This window comes from Telopea speciosissima, chromosome 2 (assembly GCF_018873765.1).
Source record: "Telopea speciosissima isolate NSW1024214 ecotype Mountain lineage chromosome 2, Tspe_v1, whole genome shotgun sequence".
Lineage (NCBI taxonomy): Eukaryota > Viridiplantae > Streptophyta > Magnoliopsida > Proteales > Proteaceae > Telopea > Telopea speciosissima.
The window spans coordinates 78,834,465-78,849,729 of NC_057917.1; the positions used below are offsets into that span (position 1 = coordinate 78,834,465).

The window sequence follows — 15,265 nt, forward strand, 5'->3', positions numbered from 1 at the left end:
GTGGCAGGAGCTGGAGCGTCCAGCCCCGCTAAACGACAGTAAAAACAGGGGTGGGGTGGTCATTTCACATGTGGGGCCCAGGTGGGACTCACCTGTGAAATGACCACCCCCACCCCTGTTTTTGCTGTCGTTTAGCGGGGCTGGATGCTCCAGATCCCACCACGGCTGGACAGAATCCTTTTCCAAGATTTGATAGTTAGGAATATCAAAGAGATTAATATCTGGAATTGAAGATCAATTTGGTGGGTACCATTGTTGGTGATTTCTTTTGCCTCCCTATGACAGATGGCCTGTCTTCCCTACCCAAAAATTTGGTAATTTATATTTCACCATGTGAAACAGGTTACTCAATTATCCCCATCAGTTTTAAAATCTGAGGGTGTTCCAGTTTACCGAGTTGTCCAACATGCTGGAGAGTTTGTTCTCACATTTCCGCGGGCATATCACTCTGGCTTCAACTGTGGCTTCAATTGCGCAGAGGCTGTGAATGTTGCTCCAGTTGATTGGTTACCACATGGACAAAGTGCAGTGGAGCTCTACAGTGAGCAATGTCGCAAGACATCTATATCCCACGACAAGCTGCTTCTAGGGGCAGCTCGTGAAGCTGTACGGGCCTTGTGGGAGCTCTTAGTACTGAGGAAAGAAAGTATGGAGAATTTAAGTTGGAAAAGTTTTTGTGGTAAGGATGGGGTTCTCACAAAGACAATTAAGGTGAGTAGTTTTCTACATCTATGCTTTTATAAACTATGTAACTTATACTGAATTAGGTTTTAGTTGTGACTTGGGATTTCTGTTGATTTGTAGACCCGAGTTGATATGGAGCATGAAAGAAGAGACTCTCTTCCAATATTTTTGCGGTCCCGAAAAATGGACAGAGACTTCGATTCTACTGATGATAGAGAATGTTTTTCCTGCTTCTATGACTTACACCTATCTGCTGCAAGTTGCAAGTGCTCTCCTGACCGCTTTGCATGTCTTAAGCATGCAAACCTTCTCTGTTCATGTGAAATAGGCCAGAGGTGTATGATTTTTCGCTATGACTTGGATGAATTGGACACTCTTGTAGAAGCTTTAGAAGGACAATTGAATGCTGTTAGTCAATGGGCCTTGAAGGACCTTGGATTGGTTGGCATCAATCACACAGATGCTGGTGTCTGTAAGCTGGACCAAGAGAGAGAGACAATCGGGCCTGATTGTCTGGAGCACATGGAAAAAAAAATTTCTTGTTCCCAAGGAATAGATGAAGTCCCTTACATTAACAAGACTTGCAAATCTGATCATCATTATTCTTCTGAAGTTTCAAAACGGAAAAAGGGATTATCTAGTTTATGTGAATCTCTTGTCAAGCCAGAAGTAGAGAATGGGGTCTTGAATAAAGAAACTCTGATCATAAAAGATGAGGGAGGACCGCTGCCGGACAAGTATATTGATTTAAATCTTGAGGGTCCGCTGGATGAACATGGAAGTGGGGTGCAAGAAATGGCAGATGATGCTTATAATAAAAGCTCTCTTAGAGTTGCTGAGACCTGTCTATCAGTGGTTAAACAAGAGAAAGTTAATGGTTCAAATGTGTTAGTAGAAACCGAAACAGTGGGTCCTGACAGTAGTGGGAGGTCCCATCCTGTTCCTATTATTTCAATTTCTGATTCTGGCTCCTCAGTCTCTCGTAGTCGTTCTGCTGAGTTAAATTCTTCTTTTGTCCATTCCAACAAAAAGCACCCATCAAGTTCAAGGGATTCTGGAGAACAGTGTACTTGTAGTGGTAATAAGCTTTTTGGTGTTGACCTTTGGACTTCTCATCAGAATTCATCTTCACCCTCATGCACCACCATCACTAGAACTGAAACTAATGTTTCCAGTTCGACTTCTCTAAATGGACAAAATGGTCCAATGCAAACGTTAGATTTAAATGTTCAAGCTATAAGCTTTGGAGAAGTAGTACCCAGCAAGTTGTGGTGTAATAAGCGCACCATATTCCCGAAAGGTATGTTGCACTCAGTCCTCCCCCAGAAGCTCCTATGGCTTATTTGCCAACCCCATTTAGCAGCTTAAGGCTTAGTTGATTGGACTTAAGTTGTTCATTTTCCTGTGACTTGGCCTTGGCAGGGTTCAGGAGCCGTATCAGATTCTTTAGTGTGCTTGATCCAACACAGATGTGTAGCTATATTTCGGAAGTTCTGGATGCTGGCCTCCTTGGGCCTCTTTTCAAGGTGAAGTTTCTTTGTTCCGTTTCATGTTTTAGATAAATACTTGCAGTTTATAATAGAGGGGATATTCCATTTTTTGGATCCTTTTACATCATCCACTATAACTTTATTTATAGCTGCAAGAAATGTGTGTTTGTGAATACTGTGCGTCTATGTGACACAAGATTAAGCTCTCTTATGAATTATGATGATAAGACTTCACAAAAATAAAATAACCAATACAGAATGTGAATTGTCTTACTTGTATTTTAGACATAAAATTTTAGGTTTCAGTGCATGGCAAGTTCCTTTCACTTAGTCTTTCGTCTTTCATTTACTGTCATAATTTCAGAGGGACATCATTTACTTTCTATGAAAAATTCAGAATCTCTGTTACTCAAGTTATCATTATCTTGGCTTTGTCATGTTGCATTGCTATTCTTACAATTGAAAGCCATATTCCAGGTTATGGTTGAGGATTGCCCAAGTGAGGCCTTCACCAATGTCTCAGCTGAGAAGTGCTGGGAAATGGTGCTTGATAGACTAAAACAAGAAGTATTAAGACAGACAACACTTGGAAAAGGAGGACTGCCCCCTATGCACTGTTTGCAAAGTCTTGATGGGCTAGAAATGTTCGGGTTTTCATTTCCACCAATCATTCAGGTAAGTTCTTTAGGAACCTCGTCCACATTAGATGCTACCTCAGGGAAATTGCTTTATCTTTTTGATATAAAATTATAACAATCTGTTCTCTTTCTATTTAGCATATGAAATCCTTATAGCACTCATTGTTTAAAATTATGACAATTTATGGTTAAATTAATGATAGAAAATATGTTTATTGCCATATAGACTGGGGATAAAATAATGCAAGCAGAGTAAAAGCTTGCAGTTAATGGCCACAAAAGCAAACAAGATCTGGTTTCTAGATTCTAAACAGAACCCAATAACCTGCAAACACATCACTGCTGACCCAGAATACTAAATTAATTGATTTATCCTAGAAAACATTAAAATGAAAAAATCAGTGAATAAGATGAGAGGAAGTACTATTTACCACAAACAAATCAGAGATTTGCCATCTATCAAAGGAGAGAAAAAAAAAAAAAGAGGCAAGATTTGAGGTTTACCATCAAAGCATGGGATACCCATTCCCTTCTCAATGATTCACTAAAACCATTTAATTAGTCAACCATAATTAGTATGTTTATTTAGTCCTATGCATAGAAAGCTAATTAAACCATTCCATTAAGCGAGTTTTTTGGCTATATATATAGAAAGCTAATTTGACCCACTTTGGAACTGTTCCTATTAAAATAAAACTTACGGTTATCTGTTTGTCACTTGTTTATTCACTATGGTTTTGCAAATGAGGCATCACACCACTTTTTGGGCTTTTTTATTTGAACTGGATTACTCCTACAGATGTGTCAGATCTGCATTGTTTCTGGGATTCTATCTAATTGGCTCTAGTGGAAAGATTATGTGGAGATATACCATTGTGGAGATCCTATTGAGTATATGGGAGGAAAGGAACCTGATGTCTAGGGAGGTGACGAGGTCTCCAAGCAAGGTCTGTGACATTATAAAGAGAAGGAAAAAACATTGGCCTTCCAATCAATAAAAATTCAGAGGTACCCCACTGGATTACATATCCCACAGGGAGGTGGTGAGATTTGAATGGATGACTCCTTCAATGTCCTCTGTAAACTCAATTTTAAAGGTAGTAGTTGTGGCAATCCAGGCCCATATTGGGTGGATGGGGTGTTTAAGGGACATGTTGGGAATATATTACTAGCATTTTTGGGTCCCATTGGGAGAGGGGTCTCCAATACAGTAGAAATCAAAGTGGTCCTAAATGGGTTATCATTGTTTGCTTTAGTCATGGACCCACCTTATCATTGAAGGAGATTTGGCTTTGGTGGTAAAATGATTGTCCACGGATAAAGTCCCTTGGAATTTAGCACATCTTATTCGGGGAGCGAAATCTCTGTACAATCAGGCAAACATCTCATTTTCTCGGCAGCCTAGAAGTGTTAGTTCCTTAGTAGATGCATTAGCCAATTACTCAGTGACGGACTTTTTTTTGTTCTGTGTTTTTGTCATCACGCTCTAGTGAGGCTTCTTGTGTTTGGTGTAGAGTTTTCTCATGGCAAATGCCTAAATTTTGTTGTTATTTTATTAAAAAAAAAAAAAGAAGAAAATAATTAAACTGACTCTCACACCCCTAGACTGACTAGACATAACATAACTTAACCTAATCTAATAAAGTTACTAGCTAGGCCTCGCCAATTAAAGTTTCTATAAATATTTAAAACTTTTTGATCCCCTTCTCTAAATAATTGGATTTACCAATGGGCCTATTACATTTGAAACACATAAGCTTATAAGCCCAACTTGTATGTGACTGAAGCCAAAACCCCGTAAAGGCCAAAGTTCAACTTGAAAGACTGGTTGATCAAATGTGGGTTGACAGTTTTAAAGAATTATGTTTAACTATCAACTTGCATTTTAAGTTTCTGCTGAGTTAAATAACATTAAATCTGCTGTAATGATGTCTTTGTAAGGACAAATCCATAAGAGGGTGCCATTTTGAACTAAACTTTGTACCGCAATTGACAAGTTACTAGGATGAGAACCTCAAACTGTATGTAATATATAATATAGCATAACATGATCTTTGATCTGAATATTAACTAGAGCTTCTGCAGGCTATCGAGGCTCTTGATCCAAATCATCAATGCGTAGAGTACTGGAACCAGAAGCTGAGATCAAAAGGAGAAGATTTGAGTAATCTCCCTGCAGTGAGCTCTGTGGTTTTGGGCAATGGGAATGGTGGTGAGGGATGCCATTTACGATCAAGTTGTTCTACAGAGGAAACAAAACCGAAGATCTTTGGTCTAGACTTGACAAAACTGGATCAGAATAAATCAAATTCAGGAATCCATTCGGTTGATGAGGTGCAGTCTGTGTTGAGAGGATTGTTCCAGAAGGCAAATACTGATGAACTGAAGATGTTGCAGAGAATATTTTGCAGTAACTCATGGAGCACCGAATGGAAAGCGGCATGTAGAACTTTGAATCAAGAGATGGAAATGGCTATAAATAAAAAATGAAAAAAAAAGAAAAAAAGATAGCCACCATTTTTTTGTCAGGTTCCTCTTCACCCCCCCCCCCGGCGGCAACCCCTTGTATTCCCCTCTAAATCCCCCATTTTGTAGGTCGTTTCTTTCAAACCTTTTTGTTCTTTGCCTGCTCATGATCATATGGTTCTTCTTTCTGATCTCATTAACTTGTCATAATCCAGGCTTCTTGTGGATAATTATGAGTAGTGAAAATTTATTGACTTCTATTTTAGATGGCTGTTTCAATCTTTCAATTCTCTGCAATTTGGACTTGGGCTGGCATTTTCAGCAATTTAACTCAGAACTTTTGGGAAAGACAACGGGCAGATGTTCCATACACACCTATAGAGGTCTCATTTAGACATTCCATTACATGGTTTCGAACATTGGTATTGGATCATTCGTATCGGCTGATACTTGACCGATACTTGACCGATACTGTATCTAACAATCTGTGGCAAGGTTTTTTTTTTTTTTTTTTTTTGCAAGTAGAGGCTAAACCATCTAATATGGACCCGGTATTGGTATTGATCTTGGCCAAGATCGACACCGTTAACAATACGGATGCCGATACAAATACTTAAAACCAACACCCTTTGTCTAAAAGAGTAATTACAATCTCCATCAAATAGCCTTAACAGTTGTCTTTACTGAGTTGTTAATTTACCTCTGAAGTATGCAATCTTTGCATATCAAAACCAGTTATTCATCCATGTTATTTCTTGTGGGAGATCTATCTCCATTTTCTCAACCTCTTTTGTAGGTGTTTTCCTGTTGGCAGCATTGGCTTCATGTGGAGTTAGTTTCATTCAGAAATATTTATTAATAGATTGAGCTTGGAGCCTTGGACTACTGGTTTGGAGAATAATTCTTTTTATGGCAGAAAGGAGAGTAAGTTCAGCTCCTTTATAGGACCAACAGACAAATTTGAGTCATTTAAAGCTCCACTTGGTTAGGATTGAAGTGGAGAGGAAGAGAATTAGTAGTTGATATAAAGTGATATGGAAAATAGGTAGGATCCACTACACAGAGGAGGTAGGAGATGTAATCTTTCTTTCTTTGGGATTCCAGGGAAAACTGGAAAGTGATTACCAAACTGGATGGAACAATCCATATTTTATTAGTTGTTTGTAGTTTTCTTGGGGTCCTATCTTTGGAATTTAAGCTCGGCTCAGGGTGCATCCAACCGTTGGGCTGTGCCGCACACATCTCTAGGCATGCACCGAGGTGTGTGTGGCACAACTCAACTGCTGGATACCCCCTGGGCGTTGAGCTCACTGGAGACGATCCTGATCCCTACTTTTGTCATGCCTATGGGCTTTGTTTTTGTATTCTATTTTTATCTTAATCCAAAATAAATATTTTGTTCTTGGATCACCTCATTCTGTGGAGCTCTTTGGCAACTGCTTCTTCTATTAAGGAGAAGCAAGGCTATATAATTTATTTTGAACAGCTTGTTTTGTTCTCTTGTTTTATTAGAGGTCACATCTAATAATTCCTACCCAAAAAATAATTACCTAATAATTTTCTTCCAATGAGTTGGTTAAGAATGGTTTGGTGAGAAGGGAAAGCCCTTGTATTTTGGGAGAAGCAAGGCCATAACCCATTTTTAACAACTTGTTTTGTTCTTACCAAAAAAAAAAAAGAACAGCTTGTTTTGTTAGAGGACACATCTAATAATTCCTACCCAAAAAAGAAAATTATCGAATACTTCCCTTCCAATGAGTTGGTTAAGAATGGTTCAGTGAGAAGGATTGGATTCCTCTACGACGTAGGGTGCATCACACATTTTGTGGTGCGGCACCTCAGCTCAACACGTGGACAAGCTTTCCTTTGGACAACCTGGATTAAATTGCGAAAGCTAGGTGCACATGCGACGTACAGGAGGATTTCTGGATTTTGAAATTCGAATATCCAACTTGATGATCCAGGCCATCTAAAGAGGAGCTCGTCCACATGGTGACTTGTGGTGCCACGCCACAAGATGTGCAGCGCACCTTGCGACCTAGAGGAGCCCCATCCTGGTGAGAAAGCCCTTGTATTTTGGGAGAAGTAACGCTATAACCCATTTTGAACAACTTGTTGTGCTCTTACCCAAAGAAAAAGGACAAAAAAACATAAAAAAACAGCTTGTCTTATTAGAGGTCACGTCTAATAATTCCTACCCAAGAAATAAAATTACCTAATACTTCCCTTCCAATGAGTTGGCTAAGAATGGTTTGGTGAGAAAGCCCTTGTATTTTGGTTCAATGAGTTGGCTAGGAATGATTTGGTGAGAAAGCCCTTGTATTTTGGTACCCTCTCTTACATGTATTTATTTTCATGTTAATCACTTCACATTTCTACTTGACCAAGGGGCGTAACAATGCACGAGGTTCCTGCCATTGCAGGGTCTAGGGAAGGTTATAATATATGCAACCGTACCCTTGTTTTCGTAGAAAGGCTACAACCTTCCATACTCAAGCCCATGACTACTAGAAATGTGATGATCATTTTCAAAGATGTCCTCGTAAAATTGTTTATTTGCTAATATAATTTTTTATTTATTCTCTTTGAAAAGTTAGCTACTAATGACAAGTTAATTATATCTCGTCACCATTACAAAAATAAGGATTTAATTGATGACTAGTATATATCATTATGCTCCTATTTCAAACCCGAAGAATTCAAATATAAGATTAAGAGAACAATAACTACAAGCCATCAACTAAATCTTTGTTGTTATGGAAGTGCCAAGCATATTTGATTGTCACTAAAAACTTATTATAGTGAAAATTAAACAATCATATCTGACTAAAAGGATCCTTAATTACATCAATGATAATATACCTTTTAGACAATTAAGACAACCACAAAGCAAAGTGGAATCCTCCATGTAAAAGAGGGAGAGACCCACTTCATTTTTTGGTCAAAGAAAATAAAAACCATATTATATAGCATTCCGGGCCATATGGGCATATATGGCTAGAATTCCTCTCAACCAATAAAAATTGTTGTATTTGGTAATCTCCTTGATTTTCATACTAAGACTTTTAATATGCAATATTGACATGTAAACCACCCATTTATAAAAGCTAAAGATCAAGTTAGAGGGTTTAAACGGGGCCAAGTGACACACTTTTTGGTTCCTTTTTAGACTCTTTCATAATTATATTTATTATAAATAAGTAATATCTTATATATAATCTGATATTATATTTCAGCCATTTCATACTTAAGTAAGGGTTAATTATGCTTTTAACTGATATGGATTTAGTGTGTTAGGTATAGTTTGATCATGATCTGAAACGATAAAGTTTTCTTGTACTTAACTCTTAAGGTTGAAGTTTAAATACAAAAATATAAATAAGAATTGATTCATATTTAGGATTCATTTGGATATCATGTTGGATATGGATCCGTATTTATAGATTCAAATTGGAAATCATCCAAAAAATTAATTATAGATTGGCTGTTTTTGCTCACAGTTGAGAAAGTGCACAATAATAATTTATTGGTGCACGTGCATGGACCTACATGGAATGCATGCTAATACACTGTGGGGGTATTAGACTCTGAAATTTGACACATGTCTTATCTAAACTATGTCTTTTATCTCCAATGGTTAGAATAGATACATCATCTATCCACGTGGTAAAATATGTTTCTTGTGAAGCTTATTTATGTTCATCATGCATTCCTATATTTGTCAACTCTCCATTTATTGGTATGCACCTACTGTATAGTCTTTATTTTTCAAAATTTGATGATTTTGTCATTTGACTAATTACAATTAGGATTGTAAATAAATAGTTGAAATCCATTTTCATATTCGTGTTCATATCCATTTTAACACTATCCGAATCTATTAAAAAATTAAACGAATGCAAATACAGATAGGTTATAGTTATCTGAAAAATTATATTTACATGTAAACGGATAAAATTCAAGTATTAAGGCAGATCCCCCACCCACTGTGTAGGGGGAAAACAAATTTAAAATTACTATTTTGGAGCCAACTTTAAGCTTGTTCATTAATTTGATTTAGACCAAACCTCCCTGTTCCTTGAGAGTGAAGTCGCAGCAGATATTATGATCCACCATCATTTTCAAAGCCCATTAATTGCAAACGCTTTGATTGATTGAAAGGATTGATTTAAGGCCAAAGGTGGACAGACAGTTCAGTTTCAGTTCTATCTTCCTACTATCTTGTCAATTCTCATAGCCTCGTAGCCCCAACTCTACAAAAAAAACCCAATCCCCAGATTTTTGAACCATTAGAACGGACTGATTTGATCAACTCGCTCAACAAATCACCGCAGTTTTTGGTTTCTACCGTTTTGTACTGTCAATCGGTTGGACTAAACCGGTTTTGGTTTGTTACTAAATCAACTCAGTACCAATCCGTTAATGAGAACAAATTTTCAGTTTCAATCTAGTTTGAACTGATTTCTTTCTCCTTTTTTTTTTTTTTTTTTTGTGTGTTCTTGTTTCGTAATCGGGTTCATAATGGGTTTGGTCCTGTCTCATTTTTTATTCAGCTGGTCTGATTCGATTCTATAAAATCCCAACCTAAAACCAAACTGATAATAATTTGATCCGATCCAAGTTGAACTAGTTTGAGCTAAACATTGACACCTCTCTCTCTCTCTCGTGCGACATTGTGGCTCCCTCTTACTTTTCAATAATATGAAGAACATTTTAATAATTTAAATAGAAAAATTGTTAGGCAGGGGTGAAATAGGGCCGGGTTTTAAGACCCCAACCCAATCTTGAGTCCTCTTAAGTCAGATCACACCCAACCTGACCCTGAAGTCGAGGGGAGATATCTTAGCGCAAACCCAACCCCACTATGCTCATCCTAGCCCATCTTGACCTTGTTTGATGCTAGTCAAGTCGGGTTGGCCCTGATTTTTTGTCAGGGCTGGATTGACCTTTTTTTCTGGCCACTTGTGTCCTTATATGTACTAAAAAAAATGAGACATCATCAACATCAATCATTCTTAAAATTAATCCCAAAAGCTTAAAACCTTAAACATAATATGTAACAATTAATAGTGAAAGAATGTTGCTTGGTCACATGGCCTTGTGCCTAGACATAGCCTCCTGAAATGACTGCCCCATCGCATATAAAATGAAAAATCTCTTTATTGATATCCATGCGCATCCCCTCATTAGTCCCTGTGTTGGTGTAGTTTCCATGCGATCGAGCAACATTCTTCTTCCCTAGTTAATATATGGGAAAGAGAAAGCTACTTGGGCACGTGCAGATGGTGCAGTGTGTTGCCTCCACGCTCAGACACAGAGGCGCGTGAAATGATCGTCATGCTTCCATGAAAAGATAAAAAATCTCAGCGGTGCAGTGGTCATTTTGCATGCCCCTGTGTCTGGGCACCGCATGCGCCGATGTAGCGTTCTTTCTCCTTTAATATATAGTTGGGGGAGGGTTCTCTACTTGGCAACATGACCTTGTACTAGAGCGGGAGCATCGAGATTTTTTGCACACGGGGGTAGGGTGGTCATTTCACCTCCTTTGTGTTTGGGTGCAAACTCCACACTGCCAGGCAGGGGCTTTTCCCTTTATATAGTTATATGAAATCAGTGTACCATTGAACTGAGCCTGAGGCTTCAGTTGAGACCCAACCCGGTCCAACCTCGGGTCTGAAAAGCCCAGCCAGGACCTGTCCGGGTTGAGGGAGGGTTCAGATTCGTATCGTCAAACTAACACGGCTACACTCCTAGTATTAGGTAAACTGGCAACGTGGCGTAGAGGTTCCTTTGGGTTCGAGTGTCCGACAAAATCACAATATTGACTGGACCGAATATGGGGGGAACTTTTTGTTTTTTGTTTTTTGGTGAATGAATATGGGGAGAACCACAGTGTCAAAATACGCCGGTTTTTGTCTTGTTGTTTCAGCCCTCATCGTACGGTAGACAGTTACCCAGCAGATCCGACCTTTTGTCCGTATTAGCTGGGTAATTTTACGACACCACCCCCTACTAACTTTCAAGGACAGTTATCGTCATTGGAAAAGCTCTAGTTGAATTACAAAAACAACATCCAATTAAATGACAGGTGAGCGTGTTTCTGTAACTTCACAAAGCACGTGAGGAATTTCAGTTGTTGGCGTTTTGGGTTACCATCCTAACATTGTTAGGGATAGGTTCACGATGATCGATTGATGTCGGTAGATTTTTCTTTTATTCCATAATTATCCCTCCAACTTATTGAAAAATCTAATGGGAAGGTCATGTTTGTGAGGTTATTATTGTATTTTAGTTGTTTTGGTTCTTATCCGCTCCAAAACTCTTCCAACCGACACCGTCCCGTCAACTAGACTGCAACGGTTTCCGTTGAGGAACGTTTACTAACACACGGCCTGGGAAAAGCCACGTGTAGAAACTCTAGATAAGCACACTGCTCAAAATCTCTTCATGTGACAGCTGTCCAAAGAAGCCGCAAAAGCCGCTTTTCCAGATAAGGACGAAGGGGAAAAGGTAGCAGTTGATAGCCGTAGGATCTGGATGCTGATGAACGGTTGGGATGATTTAAGACATGGAGATAAGATTAGAGGAGCAGTAGCACTGTAGCAGTAGGCCAGAAGCCAGCTTTAACATTTTAAAAGTCACGTGCTTTGGCGATGGTCTCGAGGAGTCGTCAACGTCACGACGTCAAAGAGAACAAAAATAATCGCTGCCCGAATGCGTTAAAACTTCGTCGCCTTCCAAGAAAGAGCTCGAAGGAAAAGTACCGCCAAAAATTCAAACCAAGCAGGAAGTGGGTAGAAATCCAGTAAGAATCCGACCCGGTTGTTAATGGGATCTGGCTGTCTATAGCAGTATAGCTAGGATTAGAGATTAAGGGGATGGACCGATGGACTAACACCACCGACCACCGTTTTAGGTATCAGTATCGGATCCGTCGTATCAATGATTCGTATTGGTATCAATTATGAACGATGTCGATAACTGATTGATACGGATCGGTTAGTACGATATAAACATCCATTTTTTTTTGTTAACCAATGCTGTTTAGATCCCTCATTGATATCAACATTGATAATTTGATATCGCCGGCCACGGGTACTTGTACCAATCCTTGACTATTGAGACCTTAACTGTACCAATTCTTTTCTCTAAACTTTAAAAATGTGTGGATTCCTTTTGATGCCCTCTCTAAGTCTCTAACAAATTATAAGGGTCGGCCGGTATGATTTTTTATAGGCAAGAGATCATTGTTTGATCGTATATCTACATCAGCGTGTGGGTCAATGGGAGAGCACGCATCGTTATCTACCCGGGGGTAAGGGTATAGTTTCATGCTACCTTGTGAGAGGATTTAGGGGGCGTGACCAAGCAAGAATCTTTTTGTCTTTTTTATTTTTTTATTTTTTATTTTAAAAACATGGGATCAAATGGATTGGTATCTTTTTCAAATCACTTATTGGTGGTGGTAATCTGCAGATTTATTCCCACATTGACAACATAGGAAACCTTCCCATTTTAAAGGATCCTACTTTAAAGAAGGATACATCTTTTTGAACCAAAAGTGGTGAGAAAGAATCCATAACTTGCTTCTTTTTGTTGGGGGTGGAGAATGCTATCTAGTTATGCGATTTCTATACCTAGACACAGGAGTGTGTGAAAGTACCGTCTTACCTCTTGTGAAATTAAAAATCACATCTATATTGAAGCCATTGTGTGCACTCTGATTGACCCTTGTGCTGGTGGAGACACTACACAACTACACAACGATCTCTTTCTCTTTTTTTTCTTTAAATGCTTTCCTCCACTTAAGGTGAACTCTTAACCCAATTATTTATTTGAAGCTCTGAAATGCTCTTCATTGTTCCCAAAGTCTCATTCAAGTACAATGATGACTATTGGTTGAAGAGATTCCTTTTCATCGTGGGTGGAGAAAAACTCCGTCCTTTTTTGCCTATTGAATATCATTTTTCCCTTGAACAAGATTAAAAAATCATGTAATTTCATTTGTATTTTAAAAAAAAAAAAAATAACAAAACATTGACAACTCTTGAGAAATTGATACCACGTTATGCACTCTCATTGATCACTACACTGGTGCAGGGACTACACAACTGATCAACGTTCTCTTACCCATTTTAATTTGTGTTTTTCAAAACCTTGGAGACTAGTCAAACTTGGAATTGGACCTTTTTCCATTTTGATGCAAAACATATGAGCAAATCACATGATGAAAAAAAGGTGTCTAATGTAAACACATGTAGTGCTTATGTAATTATAGAAAATACATCTACATAATCTACTCTAAGGAAATTCGTTGGAGTGAATCAGCCACTGGTGAGAGGATTATTTTCCTTTTTCTTCATTAGAACAATGCAGATAGAGTCAACAACTTGGTCAAATTTTGGACTATATATAGTGTATTGAGACTAGAAGGAGATGCCATAGAGATCATGAACGTATTATGTATATTGACTGGATCCATGTTATAAACTTTATTTTGCAATAAGGTTAGGTTCAAGCTTGGCTTCTTAGCCCTCATGGTCTATGGTGGTAGATCTATGGCTACCACCAAGAGCTTCCCATCCTCATCCAAGATGAGAGAGCTCAACCCATTGCTTGGGATTGCAATGAGATAGAGATGCATCGGTATAGAACATGAAAGGTTACACATGTAGTGATACAAAAGTTTCAAGTTCCCTCAATGAGTTAAATTGGTGGACTCCTCTACTTGACGGACCTTTATCTGTTCCATTTCCTGGGCAGGTCCATTTTCCCAAATTCCTCTAATAGAGGGAGCCACAAAAGATCACCCTGCCCCTGCTCGAACACACTGACTGCCTGGATGGGGTCCACCTCCCTCTATTACAGGAACTTGAGGAAATGGAGCGGGCAGGAAATACCTACTTGACACTTTTGTTTGTCTTTGGTCACATTACTTACTCTCCAATATGGATCCCTACAGAAATTACTTACAACTAATATTGAATGAAACAACTCGATCTAAAGATAGCATATGCGAGTATAATTCAATATTTTACTAAAATTTAGATTAGATTATGATATTTTTAAGGCTGTGTTTGGTATGCATTCTAGGTCGATATGTTTTGTATTTTTGAATAATAAAAGCAACTCAAAGTATTTTTTGTTTTGAAATTCATTAATTTTTGGATTACAATATATGAAAAAACCAAACTCCATATCCACTTTTGCAAATCACTCAGAGTAATTTTTTTCATCTATCCTATCTGACTACCCAATCGCACTTTAATTACAACTAAATGGGCGGGGGAGGGGGGAGTGAAGACATTACTGACAAAGCACCAACCAACTAAGCAAGCAGTTGTCTTCCTCAAAGTAAATTTACTTTTGAGCCAAAATAAAATGGATATAAGAAACCAGATTTTAAGTCACTCCTTCCATTTCCTACCTAAATTCCCTTCTCAACTAATACAGTACTTTTGATAACAATTATTGTCTATAATGGAACAATTTGCTGGACACGAATTATAAACCCACTTCCTAATCAGAAACAAGTCATCCAAATGAACAACTTTAATTCAGTTTTCCTAGTTTTTAAACTTGTTTTGTTTTGTTTGGAGAAGTATCGTTGAAAGACTAGAGAGAAGAATGGTGAAGGTAAGATTCGATCTCAATTTTTTTCTATCTCAACGCATGTTAATTTGCTATTTAAATCCTATTTTCTACCATTTACCTAAACCTTATAGTTAATTAATTATTTGATTTAAAGAAATTTTTACCCTACTATTTGTTTTCTTAAGGCTTAAAGTGAAGGAGAAGGCCGAGATCAACTAGATCTATTATCAAACGCTTCAAGGTCAAGCACTGCTCGATTAATAATCAGATGTTTTCGGTATAAGGTAGTGGCTATGTTGGGACCAACAATTTATAACCGGATTCACCCATTAAAGTCAATTTTACCTAAATATAGGCCGTATATGACCATTTTAATGATCGTTGATAGACCAC

General features: G+C 38.1%; 1 protein-coding gene across 5 annotated transcripts in view; it reads left to right on the plus strand.

The window, feature by feature from the left end:
* Positions 1–5,367, plus strand: part of LOC122651640 (lysine-specific demethylase JMJ18-like) — a 33,075-nt gene extending 27,708 nt beyond the window's left edge. For 4 of the 5 annotated variants that reach the window (XM_043845110.1, XM_043845113.1, XM_043845111.1 and 1 more), the window contains 5 exons: positions 343–711; positions 805–1,984; positions 2,107–2,210; positions 2,652–2,849; positions 4,898–5,367. In XM_043845110.1, the coding sequence (XP_043701045.1) occupies positions 343–711; positions 805–1,984; positions 2,107–2,210; positions 2,652–2,849; positions 4,898–5,302 (2,256 nt within the window). In that variant the 3' untranslated portion in view covers positions 5,303–5,367. The remainder of the gene's footprint in view (positions 1–342; positions 712–804; positions 1,985–2,106; positions 2,211–2,651; positions 2,850–4,897) is intronic. The other variant, XM_043845112.1, reaches the window with a different exon arrangement.
* The last annotated feature ends 9,898 nt before the right edge of the window (positions 5,368–15,265 follow it).